Raw genomic sequence first — 21,347 nt, 5'->3', positions numbered from 1 at the left:
TTTGAATGTAGCCTGAATTTCCACCTTTACACCGTGTGTTTATACATATAAATAATAACTATAATTAAACAGAAATGAAATCGTGATCTTTATTGTCAGCAACAGGAATTAAATAATTATTTCATAGTTTTCATTTTGGAAAAGTTTAAACTGATATAAATCGAAGTGCAAGATTTGTTCGTTTCGTTACATTCACAAGTATAAATTCTTATCTAACGGAACACATCATTTCGTTTCACTTCTGTAATTTTTGTGTTTTTCTAACCAACCTTAGCAATTAATCTACCTGGTCGCCGGTATTTTCACTTCTCCGTCATGTATTCTCCCCTTCTTCGCAAGAATTACCAACATTTCAAGAGTTTAATCAAAGGCAATTCCTGTACAGTGATATTCCGCAAACTCAGCTCACGTATGTATATCAATACCCAAAGTCATTTGTTCCAGCGGTTCGTGGTTCGTGTTCTTCACCCTTTCCTGCTATGTTAATTACAGTTAAAGGTCGATGAAGAATCTTGGTGGAAGTTTCGTGTTTCACAGATGCTTGTTTTCTATTTTTAATTGCGAAGTTCTCTGACACATTCTCCAACGTCTTTAAAAATAGACCAAATGTCACTCCGTTCCACCTTCTTCCGCAAAGACATCATTCTTAAGATTTCGGTGTCCTTAATTCTTTGAACTCTCGTTCGATCTTCGTTCGTTCGTAACTTTTATTTTCTTGTCATTTATGACTGATTTAGGAAACATTATGTGCAGTAGATTGGTAGAATCGGTAGAGCAACGGAGAAGATGTCTTGCAGTATCTTATGATGCACAATCCTGAGTTCGAAATTTTTACGAATCCTTAACCTTTGCGGGCCACTGAACTTTTTTTTGGGTCCTGTGGAAGGTTATAATCGATTGCATTGATCCACTTATTGACTTGTATTTAATTTTGGTGATCGTGAACGGATAAAAGACAAAATTGATCCTGATGTCATGTGAAGTTATTGTTTCTAATTCAGGCACACGGCCAACAATATTCTGTTGACCTCAGTATTTGACCGATGCTCTATTTTATCGACCCTGAGAGGGTTAAGGGTAAAATTGGCCCCAACAGTAATAACTGCCATAACAACAAACTCCTGCCTAATATTATTTCCTCGTAGCTTTCTGTAGATTGCAAATGTTTTAATGAGATTTTGCATGAATACGTTTTCGAGAATGTAGATCGCGATTATGTTGATAACATTTTTTTTAAAGGGGTTTTGGATTGTTCGCCCACCCACCCACTCACTCTCGACTTTGTTTCTTCATAACTCTTCAAAATATATATCTTTAAATGGCATTCTTTCGCCTATATGGCAGTCATGCCCTTTAAATGACGTTTTGCAGAAATACATTTTCGAGGGTGTAGACGACGTGTTGTTGATATATCATACATAAATGTAGAACAAAAAGAGAGAGAGACAGAGAGAAAAAAATATGGTAATAACAAAGGGGTGGTGGTGGGTGTGTGGAGGAAAAACAACTGCAAAAAATAAAGTGAGTCTCCAAATTTTGTCAGCTTAATGCGGCATTTTGTCCGTCTTCACATTCTGAGTTCAAATTCCAAAGATGTAATTGACTAATCACACCCCCTACACACACATACACGCCCAATATCAAGCCTTGTGCCTACTGTAGAAAGATTATTATTATTGTAACCATTATCTTAATTATTGCTATTAAGATGATGAGTTGGCAGTATTGTTAACATATTGGAGAAAATCTTAACATTCTAATTTCAAATTCCACCAAGGTTGACTTATCCTTTCACCTTTCAGGCTGGATAAAATCAGTACCAGTTAAGCCTGGGGTCAATGTAATTGACTATCCCCACTCCCACCAATTTTTTGTGGGGGTAAGCATTTCCTTTATTCTTTTCAGCTCTAGGCACAAGGCCTGAAATTTTAGGGAGGGGTCCAGTCGATCAGATCGACCCCAGTACACAACGGGTATTTAATTTATCAACCCCGAAAGGATGAAAGGCAAAGTCGACCTTGGTGGAATTTCAACTCAGGATGTAAAGACAGACAATATACCTATTACTTTACTACCCACAAGGGGCTAAACACAGAGAGGACAGACAAAGGGATTAAGTCGATTTTATCAACCCCAGTACGTAACTGGTACTTAATTTATCAACCCCGAAAGAATGAAAGGCAAAGTCAACCTCGGTGGAATTTGAACTCAGAACATAATGGCAGACGGAATACTACTAAGCGTATTTCCCGTCATGCTAACGGTTCTGCCAGCTCATTGCCTTAATGAATTTCCTTTATTGCTAAACCAGAGGGGTTATCCCCTATCCACCATATTTGATGGCATATATGAAGAAATTTCTTTCCAAAATATGCCTCAAACAAATCCGTCCAGGTCCAATTGGGTCTCCTCCCTTAAGCTTTAATGCATTAAAAACTCGTTTCACTGAACATGTGTTGCTGGAATTAGGTTGGGTCTAATATGTCTGTCCATCAAAGTCATCAAATAAAGTTAGCACTGCCTGACTGGCATCCATGTCAGTGACACATAAAAGCACCAACCGATCGTGGTCGTTTGCCAGCCCCCTCTGGCTCGTGTGCCGGTGGCACGTAAAAAACACCCACTACATTCACGGAGTGTTTGGCGTTAGGAAGGGCATCCAGCTGTAGAAACACTGCCAGATCAGATTGGAGCCTGGTGCAGCCGCCATGGCTTACCAGACCCCGGTTGAACTGTCCAACCCATGCTAGCATGGAAAACGGATGTTAAATGATGATATATATTTATATATTTATATGTGTATATATATATATGTGTGTGTAAAATTTATCTATTGCAGAGGAACAGTCTCAAGTCTATGATCTCGTTGTTGTCGGAGGTGGTTCTGGTGGATTGTCGTGTGCCAAAGCAGGTAAGTTATTCTTTATAATCCAATGAAGGTAAATGACAATGATGATGGTGATACAAGTTTCTTAGCTTCCATCTAACAAATTCATTTGTTAATCTGGGGTTAATGAGAAAACTCAGTCCCAAAGTTCCACACAGTGGGACTGAACCTGAAACCATATGGCTGCAGAGCCAGCTGCTTAACCACACAGCCATGTTTGCACCTGACACTGGTGACCCTTTCAACATTCACTGATGTTGACTTCTCACAACAGTTTTGAGAAGCCAACAGCTTCCATACAACTTCTAAATAAACATTCACCATTAATAAAAAAAATATCATTTCAACCCTGCAGTCATTATTGAGTTCTTTATTCAGTGCATATAAAAACACAAGCAAATCCAAAGGCCAAGTCTTCAGTAGTCATACTACTGCTAATACTACTAACAATTATGTAAATCCCATCGCATCTTGTGTTCTTCCTGTTCTCATTTGTTTGAATGTCAACATTTTTGAACTTCAACCATTTTCTGCTCTTATATTCTTCTTGATGTCCATAGCTGCTGGCTTCGGGAAGAAGGTTGCTGTACTTGACTTTGTGAGACCTTCAGCTCAAGGTAACTATATCATTATTATTATTATTATTATTGCTAAGGTGGTGAGCTGTCAGAATCGTTAGCATGTCAGGTGAAATGCTTAGTGGTATTTTGTCTGCCACTATGTTCTGAGTTCAAACTCCGCCGAGGTCAGTTTTGCTTTTCATCCTTTTAGGATCAATAAATTAAGTACCAGTAAAACACTGGGGTCAATGTAATCGACTTATCCCCTCCCTCAAATTAGCTGCCCTTGTGGCAAAATTTCAAACCATTATTATTATTATTATTATTATTCTATGTTTGACTTTTGCTTTATATTTGTACAAGTTGGCTCCAAGTCTCACCCAGAGACCTCAAGAGACAACAGGGTTGGAAGTTCATGTTGTTGTTATGCCTAGTGTGCCATATATTTGGGGGGTGGGGATGTTGTACTAATGACTGTCTAAAAAAAAAAAAAAAAGTTTTTTTTTTTTTTTTTTTTTTTTAACCGAAAATTATGGTTGTTTTAAACCTTGAGGTTACATAGAGAGTATTTTGCGTAGGATATGAGCAGTTCCCATGAGCACTATCTTTTGAACTTCTGCCATTTTTGGGTTTCCTGGTATCTGAGTTAGGTAGCTATCAGCCCCTTTTGCTATCATTCCCAGGGCACCTATGACAACAGGTATTGTTTTAGTCTTCAGCTTCCACATTTTGCTGATTTCTATTTCAAGATCTTTATATTTGCTCAGTTTTTGGTAGGTCCTGACAGATACGTTTATATCGATTGGGACAGTCATATCAATGAGGAGGCATGTTCTTTGTTTGAAGTCTTTCAATATGATGTCTGGCCTATTTGCATCTATCTTCCTGTCAGTTTGAATGGTGAAGTTCCAGAGGAGTGAGATGTGGTCATTTTCAAGCACTGGGGGTGGTTTGTGTTCCCACCAGTTTTTTTCATGGGGCAAATCCAGGTTTTTACAGATTACCCAGTGAATATATTGTGCAGCTCTATCGTGCCTGTTGAGATACTCTGTAGGCGCTAGAAGACTGCACTTGGAGACCACATGGTCAATGGTTTCATTTTGTTGCTTGCATACACGACACGTTGGACTGCTTCTGATCTTTAATATGTTGGCCTGGTAGTTTCTTGTTGGTAGGCATTGATCTTGAGCTGCTATGATAAACCCCTCTGTTTCAGATTTTAAGCCAGAGGCCATTAGCCATTGATGGCTCAGGGCTTTGTCGATATCTGCATTATTCGCTCTCTTTGGGTATTTGCCATAGAGAGGTTTTTCTTGCCATTTATTATTCAGAATATCTAAGGCCGCAGTTTTGGCACGGGTTTTCATGCGCCTAGCTTTTTCTGTGCTTGTTTCTCGTATGTCTATCTCTAATTCTGAAATTGGTTGTATTCGGAATTCACTTAGATATTCCTTTGCCTGTTTTGTGACTGAGTATGATGCTTTCTTGTTTTCATGTTTTGAGACAAGTTTTAACATCCAGTCCTCAGAGTTTTTCAGGTAGGTGTCTAGGCCAATTGTAGCAATCTTCATTGTTATTGCCAGTTGCAAAAGACCACGGCCTCCCTCTTTTCTTGGCAGATAGAGTCGTTCTGTATCTGCTTTAGGGTGGTGCATTCTATGCATTGTCAACAGTTTCCTTATTTTTCTGTCGAGCTGACATATTTCAGTAATTGACCAGTTAACAATATTGAAACTGTAAGTCACGACTGGTATAGCTAATGCATTGATTGCTTCGATCTGTTTCTTGCATTCAGCTCTGTCTTGAGTATTGCTCTCACTCTTCGATAGCATTCTCTCCTGATCCTTTCCTTCATCTCTGAATGCCTTATTCCGTTCCCTTCAATTACCCCTAGGTACTTGTAGCTCTCCGCTGGGTCTAGTTTTTTATGACATTCTGTTGGTCAAGGTTAACGTTAGATGTTTCTGTCATTTTTCCTTTGATAAAGGTAGCCTTTGCACATTTATCGAGGCCGAATTGCATTCTGATGTCGTCACTGAATTGTTTGACTATCGCTAGTAAGCCTTGAGTTGTTGTTATTATTATTATTATTATCATTATTATTATTATTATTATTATTATTATATTATTATTTTATCATTTTATTATTATTATTATTATTATTATTATTATACATTATTATTATTATTATTATTATTATATCATTATTATTATTATTATTATTATTATGTTATGGTGGTGAGCTGACAGAACCATCAGGTATACATATATATATATATATATATATATATATATATATATATATATATATATATAATATATATATATATATATATAAATATATATATATATATATATATATAAATATATATATATAAATATATATATATATATAAATATATATATTATTAATATATATATATATATAATATAATATATAAATATATATATATAAATATATATATAATATAAATATATATATATAAATATATATAATAAATATATATATATATATAAATATATATATATAAATTATATATATATAAATATATTATATATATATATAAATATATATATATAAATATATAATATATATATATATATATATATATATATATATATATACATACATATACCTATGTGCACACACTCTTATATACATATATATGCACCTTTTTTTAATGTATTTCTTTCCCTAAACTATATTTTCCCTGTCACTAGGTACCAAATGGGGACTAGGAGGAACTTGTGTTAATGTTGGTTGTATCCCTAAAAAGCTGATGCACCAGGCTGCCTTGTTGGGACAGTCGATCAAAGATGCTCGCAGATTCGGATGGAATATTCCAGAAGTGAACTTCTCTTGGTAAGTAAACTTGAATACAGAGTCCCCCTTTAGAGGATCACTCATTCACCCATCTATTGTTGAGGGATTTTAATAAAATGTATGGGTTTCTTTCTGTTTAATTTCCATGACAAGATGAGGGGGGGTCTGAATCTGTAGGTGAAGAGAATTTCCTGAAGTGTTATGCAATGGGACCGAACCTTGAAGTATGTCGTTGTGAAGCAAGTTTCTTCACTCCACCATCATGTCAAGCCATGTTTCTGTATCTGCTGTAATCCATTCTTTGTTGTTATTTCCAACTGTAAATCTTTAAAATCAAAAAAAATTTAATTCAAATCACTCAATAATATAAATATGTCCTGTGCTGGTGGCACGTAAAAAGCATCCACTACACTCACGGAGTGGTTGGCGTTAGGAAGGGCATCCAGCTGTAGAAACACTGCCAAACCAGACTGGAGCCTGGTTCAGCCTCTTGGCTTCCTAGAACCCGGTCGAACCGTCCAACCCATACTAGCACAGAAAACGGATGTTAAACGATGATGATGATGATGTTTATCTTTGGTAAAAACCAAAATCCAGAAACGAAGAGAATTTGAAGTGCTGCTTCCGTATGATGGTTAGAATGTCTAACGTGATAACAGAAGCTGCAGGTTCTGGGCTAAGAATAAGGTACTCAACAGCAACAATGGTGGGTGGGATTCATACAGAAGTACAAGGGGCTGAGACATCAACATAAGGACTCATTTGTAAATAGTAATATGAAGAAAGGGTCTCCGCAATGGAGGGATTAGTGACATAGGGTGACTCAGGGCACCCTATATGACATCACCCTGGCATTCCAAGAGCCAGGGACCTCTCCTAATTCTACCCCCTGTGACGGTGCCACATAAAAGGGACCCAGCACACTCTGTAGAGTGGTTGGCATTAAGAAGGGCATCCAGCCATAGAAACCATTTCAAAGCAAAACAGTTGCAGCCTGGACAGCTGTTCAGCTCCTGGCTGACCATCCAGTCCATGCCAGCAAGGAACATGGACGTTAAACAATGATGATGATGATAATGTAATCATGTTTAGTCAATATCAATCTTGTCACTCTAGTGTTGCACATCAATAGTATTGATCTTGTTTTGTTTTGATTTCTTTATTTTTAGGGAAGAAATGGCCGTTGGAGTCCAGGGTTATGTCCGCTCATTAAACTGGAACCACAGAGTACAGCTGAAAGACAAGTAAATTAATTAATTAATTTTGATTATATTAATGATTAGTAAATATTCAACCTCTGTTCATTTATTTTGCCTCTATTTCCTTTGTTGGCACAAGTTGTGTACAGATATACATCCTTGATAGAATAGACTATGAGCAAAGGCATTCCAGCCATGACCAACACATCTATTTCCTCTAAATACAGGGAACTCTGGACCATGTTAGCCATAGTATCCTATGGCTGTGTGGTTATGAAGTTTGTTTCCTGTCCTTGGGGTTTTTGGTTCAGTCCCACTACATAGCACCTTGGGCGTGTCTTGTCTACTACAGCCCTGAGGTACCCAAAACCTTGTGAATAGATTTAGTAGACAGAGACTAAAAGAAGCCACCATTTTTTTTTTGACTTGCAAGTACTTGGTGACCCTGTCAGTGCAGGTGCCACTTGTAGAGCACCCAGTCCACACTGTTATGTGGTTGGTGTTCAGAAGGGCATCCAGCTGTAAAAGCCTTGCCAAAACTGACCTCACCTATGCTTGTGCCATTTAAAAAGCACAAAGTCCACTCTGCTTTGTGGTTGGTGTTAGGAAGGGCATCCAGCTGTAAAAATCCTGCCAAAACAGTCCCAGAAGCCTGGTGCAGGCTTCCGCCTGGCCAGCTCTTGTCAAACTGTCTCACCCATGCCAGCATGGAAGGCGGACATTAAATGATGATGATGATACACATATGCACAATGGGCTTCATTCAGTTTCCATCTACCACATTCACTCACTTTTGTTGGCCTGTGGCTACAATAGAAGACACTTGCGCAAGGCAACATGCAGTGGGAATAAACCTGGAACCATGTGGTTGCGAAGCAAGCTTCTTAACACACAGCCATTTACATAAGCTTTACATGTGTTTCTCTAATGAATGCTAGCATGTTGTGTGGTAATCCTTGTGTATACAATTGCAAAATCACATTGAAGCTTTGGATCTTCAGAAAGAAATGGTAATTTAAACCAACTTCAACACAAGATTTTACTGTATATATATTTGTGTGTGTCTTCGTATTTTTGTTTCCCCATAATCACTTTACAGCTGGTGTTGGTTTGTTTATTTTTCCATGACTTAGTAGATCATCAAAAAAGATCAATAGAATAAGTACTGGAATCAGTTTATCTTACTAAAAGCAGTAGTGCCCCAGCATGGCCACAGTCCATTGATTGAAACAAGCAAAAAATAAAAGTTATATATGAAATGCTTTCAACCTATTTTCTCCATATTTCCTACTTTCACTCTGTATTCTTTCTCTCTCCCTAGAAATGTGGATTATTTCAATGCCAAAGGTTCGTTTGTAGATGACAACACCCTGGAAGCTGTTGATGCGAAGGGTCAGAAAGTGAGTAACCACAACTTTCCTCACTCTTGAATATAACTTTGTAGACATGTCTTTAGAATTCTTTAGAAATATATTCCTTCAGGGTTTGTTTCAGAGCTGCCCCAGTAAACTCTAAACAGCCCATAACAACCACTTGGTGACCATTTACCATGTCAGTCTTTTCTTGCCACACTGTGCAGTGGTCCTGGGTCATCTTCATCATCATCATCATTTAATATCCATCTTCCATGCTGGCATGGGTTAGAGAGTTTGACAGGATCTGAAAAAGCTACCAAAACTGTATCCAAACCCAGTGTCTTCTTCGACATGGTCTCTATGGCTGGATGCCATTCCACATGCCAACCACTTCACAGAGTACTGTGGGTGCTTTATTACATAACAGCAGAAGGTGAAGATATTAAATTCATCATCATCATCATTTAGCATCCATTTTCCATGCTGGCATCGGTTAAAAAGTTTGACTGAAATTTCTATGTTGGAGAGCTGTAACAGGCTCCAGTCCAAATTAGCTTGATTTCTATGGTTGGATGCCCTCCCTAATGCCAACTGTCATGTATATATAGACACATATAAAATGATCATTTGTTTTCAAGCACAGAAGCGCCATTAGAATAGCAGAAACATTGAGTAAATTACTCTTACAGAGCTGGTTGTTGACAAATTTTCCTGCTTTGCAACGGTAATTCACCTGATGTTTCTGCTGTTCTAATGACGTCTCTGCATTCAAAAATAATTATCTTATTTGTATCTAAGGATACATATTTCAATGCTTAAAAAAAGCAAATGTTAGTTTGTTTATATTTATATACACCTGTCATATATGTATGTATGTATGTGTATATATATATATATATATATATATTATATATATATATATATAAATTAGAGAAAAACCACTATTATGCAATTCAAACAATGATAGACATAAACCAAATCATAAATAAAATATATAAATTTTTTTTATATCATATATTTATATTGTGAAATTTAATTTTTACCTGTAAGTTTGGAGTCATACTCCCTAATATTATTATTATTATTATTATTGTATATATATATACATCATCATCATCAAACATGCTACAATGGGTTGGATGGCTTGACAAGGACCTGATGACTGCATCATGCCCCAGTGTCTGCTTTGGCATGGTTTCTATGGCTACATGCCTTTCCTAATGTCAACCACTTTCCACTCTGTAACAGGTGCTTTTTTTTATTCATGCCACCAGCACCATTGAAGTCACAGTGATCATAAAGCTAACTTCAACTATCAAAACACACATCCATACACACTCCTACACAAACACACACACACACTCACACACACACACACACACACAAAGGATACAGCTAGCTCCAACTTTCTATTTGATCACTACCTGCTAGAGATAGCAGTCAAAATCTCCTTCACATCACACCCATCTCCTTAAATACAGGAAGGACATATTAAAGAATGTAGTTGTAGAGACTCATAAATTGACGAGATGATTGTGGCTGAAATGTCTTTGATCATTGATCTACCTGATCAGGTTTATCTCGGGGTTAAACAACCACCAGCACTACCATCATGTCGTATTTATGCTAACCCTGAGGCAGTGAACTGCTGGAACCATTAGCATGGTGGACCAAATGCTTAGCGACATTTCATCCGTCTTCAAGTTCTCAGTTCAAATTTCACCATGACCAGCTTTGCCTTTCATCTTTTCAGGGGTCAATAAAATTAGTACCAGTTGTACCCTGGGGTTGATCTAATCAACACCCCACCCCACCAATTACTAGTTTTGTTCCAAAATTTGAAATCCATATTTATGCCAATCTTACTGAAACGACTTATTTTCTTTCCAGCAAATACTCAAATCGAACAAGTTTGTCATTGCAGTCGGAGGACGGCCCCACTTCCCTGATGTGAGTCAGTTTTCCTATCTTCTATAGAAAATACGTAACAATGTTTCCATTTGTCTCTTTTCAACAACTGAGAGGTTTATCCATATGCCCATGGGTATATGGCGTAGTGGTTAAGAGCGTGGACTACTAACCCCAAGATTCTGAGTTCAATTCCACGCAAGAATCAAAATGAGGACATATTCGTTCTTAATCTGTTTACCTGTAACTCAGTGATCACATCATTTTACCTAACCCTTGTCTAATTACAGGTACCTGGTGTTGTTGAGCATGCTATCTCAAGTGATGATGTGTTTTGGCTGAAAAATTCTCCTGGGAAGACGTGAGTAGAAGAACAGTCTTTTGGTCTATCCATATTTGTATCACATGTGGGAGAACTATACATGTGTGGCCCTTCTCTACCACCACCCTGTGCCACATGAAATTGATCAGATTGGCAGTATGCCTCACACACCTGTCTGATGTACCCAATGTGTAACATGTAAAACTATACATGTACGTGCCCCCCCCCCATCTCTCTTGTCTACCCCATGTAGTAATGTAGTAATAATTAATAGTTACCAGTCAACTTCACATGTCAAAACAATTGGTTAGTGATAATGTTGTTGTTATAATCCAGTTTATATCTTGTTCTGTTTATTATTTTTTTAAATTTTTGTTGTATTCTTTTTCTATTTTTCAAGGTTGGTAGTTGGAGCTAGCTGTATCCTTTATGACTAATGTGTGTGTGTGTGTGTGTATTAGTATGTGTTTGTGTACGAGTGTTGTGTGGATGTGTGTTTTGATAGTTGAAGTTAGCCTATGATCACTGTGTGTATATGCACTCTAACAACGTTATGCAGACACTGTCTCCCCAAATACAGACAAACATGCATTGTTGTGCTTCTCAGATACTCAGCCACACACACACACACTCTCTCTCTCTCTAGCTCCACATAAAAAGCTTCTGTACTGGTGTCTCATAAAAAGCACCCAGTCCAGCCTCTAAAGTGGTTGGCTTTAGGAAGGGCATCCAGCTATAGAAACCACATCAAATTGATAATTGGAGCCTGGTGCACCTCTCCAGCTTGCCAGCTCCTGTCAAACCGTCCAACCCATCCCAGAACGGAAAATGGATGTTAAAGAAGATGATGATAAATTTAAACCAAACTCTCCATCAGTAAACACTCCACAACAACATTTAACCAATTTCTCTCACCCTTCTCTCTTCCAAACACTAAATGTTCCCTGTTTTATTCTTCTGCTTCTGCATAATTTCCATCAATATTTTTCCTCAACTGCTGATTAGATGTTGCCCTCGAGTGTGCTGGTTTCCTTACAGGTGTCGGACTCGATACAACTGTGATGATTCGTTCAATGCCTCTGCGAGCATTTGACCAGGTGAGATGTTTTAACAATCTTCCACTCTGCCTAAAACTTTTTTTCTCTTATTATACGCAGGACTGTTGACTTAACATCTGATGATTACTCCAGGGGGTAAAGTTCAACCATCTGAATATATATTGTACTGTTTCTGTTGTCTGTTATAATAAATCCAAACATTGTTCTACTCCCTCCACAATCCAATCTGACAATCCAAACATGACCTGGTCTGATAAGTCGGGATTGAGTGAAGAAGGGTTTAGTGCTCGTTAAGTGTGTTGTATCACGTTAAGTTTGGGACTGTATTAGATGTTTAGTGCTACATTGTTAATGTAGCAAGTGAGGAATGGTCTCTGGCATCAGAAATGAGCAGGGTCTTGGAGAAGTGTGAAATGTGGTTCTTGAGGAGAATATTGAGGATGGCCTGGACAGGCAATGTGTCTGATGAAGAAGTGGTGAATAGGAAACTGCTTTGTGAGATAAGGACCAGGCATCTGAGATTTCTTGATTGTGTGATGAAGAAAGAGGGCCCAGGGAGAATTTAGTGATGACCAGAAAGACTGAAGGGGAAAGAAGCAGAGGAAGGAGAAGGATGGTATGGATGTGAGGCTTGAGGAATTGGTTGGAAGAGGCATTGAACATCAGGAAGTGGAAACTGTTAGAGAAAACAAAGAACTGAGAACTGTGACAGGACATGGTTGCCCGTGTCCTATTTTACAGACATGGCACCTAAAGGAGAAGAAATACTGAATTAAATGCAAAGTACCACATTAAGTACCTAGTTCTACATTAAGTACATAGTGCTGCTTAAGTATATAATACTACATCAATTGCCTGACTACCTGTTAGGTGTAAAGTGCTACATTAAATCCATGGTGCTGTATTAAGTGTATAGTGTTATCGAAGGTGTTTAAGTCTCTGTTAAGTGTGACAGGGAGACAGATGGATCTGATTGTGGAACTTAAGAATATGGAGATAACGTTGATCACCAAAAGTTAAACACAAGAATATGGAGAAGCTGTTTCTAGTGAGAGATTACTAGTCACCTGAGATCCCTGCTTTCAAGCATTGTCAAGGTGACAGTAGCCAGAACACCTGAAACAGGACCCTACCCCACCTCCCTATCCCTTCTCCCTCCTTGCTTCATCAATCTATTCATCTTCTTCATTTCTTGCAGGAAATGGCTCAGCTGGTGTGTAACCACATGGAGAAACATGGCACCAAGTTCCTGCGCAAGTGTCACCCTCTACAGATAGACCGACCAAATGGTCCCAGCGGTCCATTGACGGTGAAATATCGGAACCACCAGGGCAAAGAATTCTCTGATACCTACGATACAGTTCTCATGGCTACAGGTATATTTTTACTTACCATTTATTTATTCTCCCTCTCTCTCCCATTGTCTCTTCCTTCCTTTTTCATTTTTGTCACTTAATCCCATTTTCTCTTCATATCTACCTATCCCTCTCTTTCCTTGCCTATCTTTTTCTCTCTCTAATTACAGATTTCCTCTTTTTCTGCCTCTCTGCCAGCTTCCCATCAACCTTTAGAGCTCTCTCTCTCTCTCTCTCTTTCTCTCTTACAGATAATAGATGTTACTATCTATCCCTGGTATAGATCTTACTTGTCTAGCTCTGATTACAGGGGTTCTCACTGACCTAATTTTGACTTACTGACCTACTTTTGTCTGTCATAACTCTTACTATCTTAAATCTAACATAGATCTTATTGGTTTACAGTCTTATTAGACTAAACCATCATCATTTAAATCATTCTAACTTTGGTCTCAGTGATTAGATCAAAGTTTTACTGCTCTACATCTTCCTTACATGTGATTGACCGACGTTTCTGTATCACATGTGATTCAGTTAGGTTTCATCATTTCATTATTACTGATTATGAACTTGAGGATGTCCTTTTAACATTTTCTCTAAATTTTTACGTATATATTCATCATCATCATCATCGTTTAATGTCCACTTTCCATGCTAGCATGGGTTGGACGATTTGACTGAGGACTGGCGAACCAGATGGCTGCACCAGGCTCATTCTTAAACTGTTTAAACATGTATATACATACACAGATAACCATCTTAAGATATATTTTTGTGAGGTGCGACACTCTTCCAATGTATTCCACCAAATTTCTTTGTAGGGCGTCGGCCAGAAACCCAAACTCTTCAACTGCAAAATACTTCTGTCCAAGTGGATCAGTCATCTGGTAAAATACTTGGGGGTTTTGATGGTGATGGGGAGAAGACTTCTGCTGCTAACATATATGCGATTGGAGATGTGTTACAGGTAGGTACCTTCTCTTGAACTGTATAGAGACAAATACTAACTATTTATATATATCACCATCATCATTATCTCCATCATTATTTAACATTTGCTTCCTCATGTTCTCATGGTTTAACAAAGCCATCACCCTCTGAGCCTGTTCTTATTAAGAACTCCTGCCTTCATAGATGGGTGCTCGTATTGCTTCAGTTTTGGTTTCGTTCCTATCGTTCAATGATCGTTCTGTTAGTAACAACTTCACGGAATGTACTGGATGCATTTTATTATGGCACCAACACTGGACAGAGAGTCATCTCCTCAAAAAGACAGAACTTATGGTAGCATGGAAAGCGGATGTTAAATGATGATGATGATGAACCAAAGACATTTCTTGATTCTACTCTTCTTTTGTACACCAACCTCTTGATCGAGTGTATTGAGTGCATTTTGCAGTGGCACCAGCATTTGTCCTGTGGCAAATTTTCTAGCCACAGTAATTCTGAAGTCAATAATCCCTGACCAATGTTGACTGCTACATTCATCATTGGCGGAGAAAGACTTAGCATTCACAAGCATCTGTCTCTCCTGTTTGTCTTTTGAATTTGCAACAGGAGTTCTGATGGATGGCCTGTCTTGAATACTTCTGTTCAAGCCTGGAGGACTTAAAACTTGATACATCAACAAATGAAGGATCCTTTTAAAGTTTTGCTTTCTTTTTGCGGATCTTCTCTTTCCTAGGATCGACCTGAACTTACCCCTGTAGCAATAAAAGCTGGCAAACTCTTAGCAAATCGTCTTTTTGATGGCTCCAAGCTACAGATGGACTACGACAAGGTAAGTTCCATTTCGTTTTTTTTTGTTTTTGGTTTTTTCTGCACTTTTAAAACCTAAATATATTTCTAGTCATTGCATCCCACCACCACCACCACCTTTTTATGATATTTCTTCTTCTTCTTGTTATCATTTACTTACTCCTTACCATGTCAGCTTTGATCCTTGAAATTCATGTTATTCTTAATTCCCTCTCTACACAAACACATTTTCGCAGCAAGTCACCCCTAATCCACCAGACCTTTTGTCGAACTCCCCTTTTCCACAGATTGGTACAGTTTTGTTTCCCTCCACTTAGGTTGGGACAGCTGTGTTCACCCCCCTGGAATATGGTTGCGTTGGCATTTCAGAAGAAGCTGCAATTCATCGCTTTGGAGAAGATAACATTGAGGTAGGTATTTATTAGTGTCCCCATCATTATTATTATTATTATTATTAAGATGGCAAGCTGGCGGAATCATTAGCATGCCCGGCGAAATGCTTAGCGGTATTTTGTCTGCTGCTACATTCTGAGTTCAAATTCCGCTGAGGTCAACTTTGCCTTTCATCCTTTCAGGGTTGATAAATTAAGTACCAGTGAAACACTGGGGTTGATGTAATCAACTAATCCCCTCCCCTCAAATTTCAGACCTTGTGCCTATAGTAAAAAGGATTATTGTTATTATTATTATTATTATTATTATTATTATTGTGGTGATAGATGTCAGATTTGTTCGGATGTTTTGCAATATTTAATTAAATCTGTTTTATATCTCTATACTCAGAAGGAAATTTTCAAAAATAATTTGTGAACATCATTCTGTCACATGACCCTTTAATTATTCAAATTTGTGCCAATAACCACCTCCTCCTTTGTTGTTTCTTTAAACTTCGTTTTTAATTATGCAAATTATCTTTGGACATATGTAAAACTGTAATCTCTGATCTCCAGACAAGTTGGGACTGTGTTGCTCTGATGAGGTCTAACAGGCTGAAACTTATGTCCATAGCTGTCTTTTATCTTGAGTAAAGGTCAGACTGTTTTTTCCCTAATACATAAAATGAAAAATTTATTCCTAATTTTTTAAGATTATTTCCCCTTTTTGTGATTTGTTAATAAATGGTGATGGGTTTCCATTTTTCGTTTGCTACTCTGAGGGAGCAAGAATTTGTTGGGTACACCATTCAGTACACTGTTCTTCAGCTCATAAATATATATACATATATACATGTGCACATGATGGGATGCATATGCACATGTGTGTGTGTGTGGTGAGGGTGTACATAATGAAAATGTTGCACAAGTGGACTACTAAGGAACTTATGGTGAAACAAAAAAAAACACAATCAAATGTTTAAAAGTTCATTTTCTCATCAGTTGTTGACCAAATATCATTACAATTTCAATACCTTCATGTGTGTATGTATGTGTATATATATATATATATATATATATATATATATGAGAGAGAGAGAGAGAGAGCGTTGGGCCTCATGGAGGCAGATTGGCCGAGTTCCTTTCAAGTGTTGGACCTCACAGAGGCAATGACCAAGACCTTTGGCATTATGTCGTGGTTGTGAAGAAGATCCATCAAGCTGAACAAAATCGCAGTCATGGCAGATACTGGTGTCACAAATTGGCACCCATTTTGGTGGCATGCAAATGGCACCCATGCTGGTGGCACATAAAAGCACCTATTACACTCTCGAAGTGGTTGGCATTAGGAAGGGCATCCAGCTGTAGAAACACTACCAGATCAGACTGGAGCCTGGTGCAGCCTTCCAGCTTACCAGCCCAGTTGAACCGTCCAACCTATGCCAGCATGGACAACGGATGTTAGATCATGATGATATATATATATATATATATTTAATCATACATTTACAGGGAAAAAAGAGTGAGACTTGCAGGTAGATAAATGAATTTGTTTTTATTTGCAAATAGGAGAAAAAAAGTAATCTCTAAAAATAATTATTAGTGACAGAAGCAGGATTAATAGCAAATGGTAACGTGTATCTTCCATTTAAAAGTGGATGCTGTGTCAGAATACAGACGACTGCATTATTTACCATGAGAGAACCTCTTCTGTGGACTTGTGGTGCATAAAAGCACTCTTGTCTACATTGCTAGCAGGAGATAAACCACTGCCACTACCAGCACCAAGACTACCAGGTCATGGGATTTCAGTGTCTACCACTGACGAAGCCAAAGAAAGCTGAAATCTTGTGATCTAGTATTCCTGGTGGTGACAATGGCAGATGATTATCTCCCACTAGCAATATAAGCACAAGTGCTTCTATGTACCTCAAGTTCATATGAGACGATTCTCTCATGGCAAACAATGCAGTATTCTCTGTTCTAACCCAAAATCTTTTAAGTGTCAATAAATTCCTCTAAATATAGTAAAATGGCATCATTTTCTGGAGGTTAATATGTCTGTCTTTTTTTGCTATGGAATACAGAAACTCTGAGTAGTGAAGAAAGAAAGGTTTTGCTTCAGATATATTTGTATATGTGTATGAGTGTCTTTGTATAAAGCCTTTCTTGAAATCTTCTTTATTTACAGGTTTACCATTCCTTCTATAAGCCTCTAGAGTACACCATCCCAGAGAGAGATGCTTCACAATGTTTTATCAAGGTAAGATGATTAATTTGCTGCCAACAACAAACAATACACGTCTTGTTTCTCTTTTCCTTGTTCAAGAAAATAGAGATGAAAATCTTTCAGACGTCCCCAGTAATTAAGGATTTCCATCAAAGCTATGTTACCGGTGAATGTTCTTCAGAACCCTTCATACATATCATTTGTATTTTACAAAGATAATATGTGATAGGCCCACATGTGGCTGCGTGGTAGGAAGTTTGCATTCCAACCACATGGTTCCAGCTACAGTCCCGGTGCGTGGCAGCTTGGACAAGTGTCTTCTGCCAAAGCCTTGGGCCAACCAAAGTCTAGTGAGTGAATTTGGTAGACAGAAACTGAAAGAAGCTTGTCATGTGTCTGTGTGTCCCACAACTGCTTGACAACCACTGTCGGTTTGTTTATATGCTTGTAACTTAGTGATTCAGCAAAAGAGACTGATAAAATAAGTACCAGGCTTAAAAAAAGAACTGGGGTCAGTTCATTCAACAAAAAATAATTCTGGGCAGTGCTCCAGCATGGCCCCAGTCTAATGACTGAAGCAAGGAAAAGTTAAAAGTTGTGATAGTAGTGGCAGTAGTAATTGTAATAATGTTCTTGTTTGTGTTGCACCCAGGTAATCTGTATGCGTGAAGGAGCAGGTAAACTGGTCGGAATCCACTATTTAGGACCAAATGCCGGAGAAGTGATCCAAGGTTTTGTCACAGCTTTCAGGTAAGGACTTTTTCTTCTTGTTGCCATATCTACAGGAATTTTGTTGTTTTCGGCACGTAAAGAACACCTTTTGGACATGGTTGTTGCAAGTAACACCTGACTGGCCCTCATGCCAATGGCACAATAAAAGCACCAACTACACTCTGTGTCTGAACGTGTCAAAGTGCTGTCATCTGCCTGTTGGCTCTCCTCCTGCAACTCAACTTGATTTCGAGCCGGGTCGTCTGCTGCTGGAGAGGACCGATCAGGTAAAGGACCTGGGTATCTTGGTGGATTCCTCCTTTTCGCCTTCCGCCCAGTGCGTCCATGCTGCCAACAAAGCACGCGGAATTCTGTTCTTGATTCGACGGTCATTCGGAATGCTCACAGCAGCCATATTCCTACCACTCTATGTCACGCTGGTGAGACCCATATTGGAGTACGGGATTCAAGCCTCTTCTCCTTATCTCCTCAAAGACATACAGCATCTCGAAAGAGTCCAGAAGCTGGCTACCCGCATGGTTCATGGTCTCAAAAATTTGTCCTATGAAGAAGGCTGAGGACGCTCGACCTTTATTCTCTAGAAAAACGCCTCCGCCGTGGTGATCTCATTCTCGCCCACAACATCATAAGCGGAAAGTGTAACCTCTCGAAAGAGCTGTTCTTCACTCCTGCTCCAGAGCGTCGGCTGCGGGGTCATTCCGAAAAGCTCTACCTGCGACGATTTCATCTCAATCGAAGGAGAGGAGCTTTCTCCGTCCGGGTTGCGGATCCGTGGAACAAGCTGCCAGATGAGATGGTGAAGATGTCGACGACCGCTTTGTTCAAAGCCTCCCTTGACCTCAAGTGGCCTGAACTCTTTACATGAACACTACCCTGTACTTAACTCCATGTTCCCCTACATGGCCTTGCTATTTGCTTTTGAGCCAAATTAACTAACTAACTAACTCTCAGTGTGGTTGGTGTTAGGAAGGGTATCCAGCTGTAGAAACTTCCCCAGATCAGATTAGAACCTGGTGCAGCCATCTGGTTCACCAGTCCTCAGTCAAATCGTCCAACCCATGCTAGCATGGAAAGCAGACGTTAAATGATGATGATGATATTGGCCCAGGTCAATATTTGGGCCCAATGAGGTTATTTAATGTGACTCCTATTTCTATGGGGTTTTCTATGTTTGTCTGAGCTGTGTGAGAGAAACCTTTTTTTACAGGATGTTGTTGTTGTTGTACTGCTCTGGGTGTTTGCAACTGTGACCCTTTGCTTTTATGTCAAACTGTACTTCTCACATGTCCAAGTGGTCCTACTCTTGAATTTTTTGGATGTAGTGGAGTATATTCATGTCCCTGTTGATTAACCAATTGTTTTTATCATCAACCGTAAATGTAACATTTTGATGTGTTGTTTTGCAGGGCTGGTGCCTCAATGACTACCGTGATGAGAACTGTTGGAATCCACCCAACCTGTGCTGAGGAGTTGGTCAAGATAAACATCACCAAGAGATCTGGCCTCAGTCCTTTGGTCACTGCTTGCTGAGGTTAATTTGCTCCAATTGGTCATCCCCTCGCCCCAGGCAACTCATTAATTGTTACCCCCACTTCTTCTTATACTTCTGATATCTGTCATTTACCTCAATTGTTTAGCAATGACACACCTGTCCTTGTTGATAACTCAACAGCATGGTGCCTAGTTCTATTTCTGACACAACAGTATGGGACCTGTCCCTGTTGCTAATGACAACAACAGTGCTGTTTCCATACCCAGAACTCAGTTGTATTTCTCCACACCCCCATCGTCTCTACTACATATGACAAACTTTCGAAATATATTTGGACTGGCAGAAATGGTTGAGGGCACCAGATTAAAAAAAAGAAACAAGCACACAGTTTGTTCTGAGTTCATATCTTGCCTAAGTTGACATCCCCTCCAGCAGCATTAAGGCGGTACCAGTCATATGCTGGGATTCAGTTCAATCAACCATACGGCCTCTCTATTTGAAAACCTGTTAGACCATCAACATGGTTAGATGACGGTTGTTGACAAATATTGTCATTGTGTCATCACTGAACATTCTTGTTGTCCTTAGGATTTGCCTTAAAAGCAAATCAACCAGATGACTTCTCTCTCTCTCTCTCTCTCTCTCTCTGTGCCTTGTAAGAACTTCCAAGGAGCCATCATCATCACCATCATCATCATAAATTAATGAGGCCTGGAGCTGGGAGTATGACCATTGGAGCGTGGATTAACTTGGACTTTTGTCCGTTTTTTTTTTCTTAGGGCGGGGTGGGGTTAACGGTCAGTGGAGTGAAGAAGATTGTTACATCTCATTGCCTCTATGTGTGTAAGCATGTGTGTGTGTATATATATATATATACACACACATACATGTGTTTGGGTTATGTAGTGTTTATATGTGTGTGTGTATGTATGTCTAACTATGCAAACCATGCCCACACGGATATTGAACGATGATGATAATATATATATACAAGAATATGTATATTTATGTACTTATAGGTGTGTAACTTTGTGTTAGCATTGTAGTATGTTTTCTAACTGTTTCATCCAGTTGGCTCTGGCCATGCTGGAACAATTTCATCAAACTATGATGATGTATATATATATATATATATATATATATCTAACATAGGATAAAATTTTTCAAAAAAAATTCTATCAATGGCCAGCATATTAAAAAATAGCTTTAAAGGTTAAATTTATAAACAAGGGCAAAAGAAAAAAATTCTAATGCCAAATATGCCGAAAATAGACAAATCATCAATAACCATAT

At 38.6% G+C, this 21,347-nt stretch overlaps 1 protein-coding gene across 1 annotated transcript; it reads left to right on the top strand.

Moving 5' to 3' along the window:
- Window positions 1-247: 247 nt before the first annotated feature.
- LOC115217181 (thioredoxin reductase 2, mitochondrial) lies at window positions 248-21,162 on the top strand. The gene is made up of 17 exons (XM_029786810.2): window positions 248-409; window positions 2,840-2,911; window positions 3,448-3,504; window positions 6,169-6,310; window positions 7,441-7,515; window positions 8,792-8,870; window positions 10,716-10,775; window positions 11,024-11,094; window positions 11,456-11,475; window positions 12,061-12,152; window positions 13,312-13,489; window positions 14,290-14,435; window positions 15,153-15,248; window positions 15,544-15,636; window positions 17,792-17,863; window positions 18,483-18,580; window positions 19,969-21,162. Exons 1-17 carry the CDS (start codon window positions 316-318, stop codon window positions 20,090-20,092), a joined length of 1,569 nt encoding a protein of 522 aa, XP_029642670.1. The 5' UTR covers window positions 248-315; the 3' UTR covers window positions 20,093-21,162.
- The last annotated feature ends 185 nt before the right edge of the window (window positions 21,163-21,347 follow it).

Source organism: Octopus sinensis, linkage group LG11 (assembly GCF_006345805.1).
Source record: "Octopus sinensis linkage group LG11, ASM634580v1, whole genome shotgun sequence".
Lineage (NCBI taxonomy): Eukaryota > Metazoa > Mollusca > Cephalopoda > Octopoda > Octopodidae > Octopus > Octopus sinensis.
This window is presented reverse-complemented; position numbering and strand designations above follow the sequence as displayed.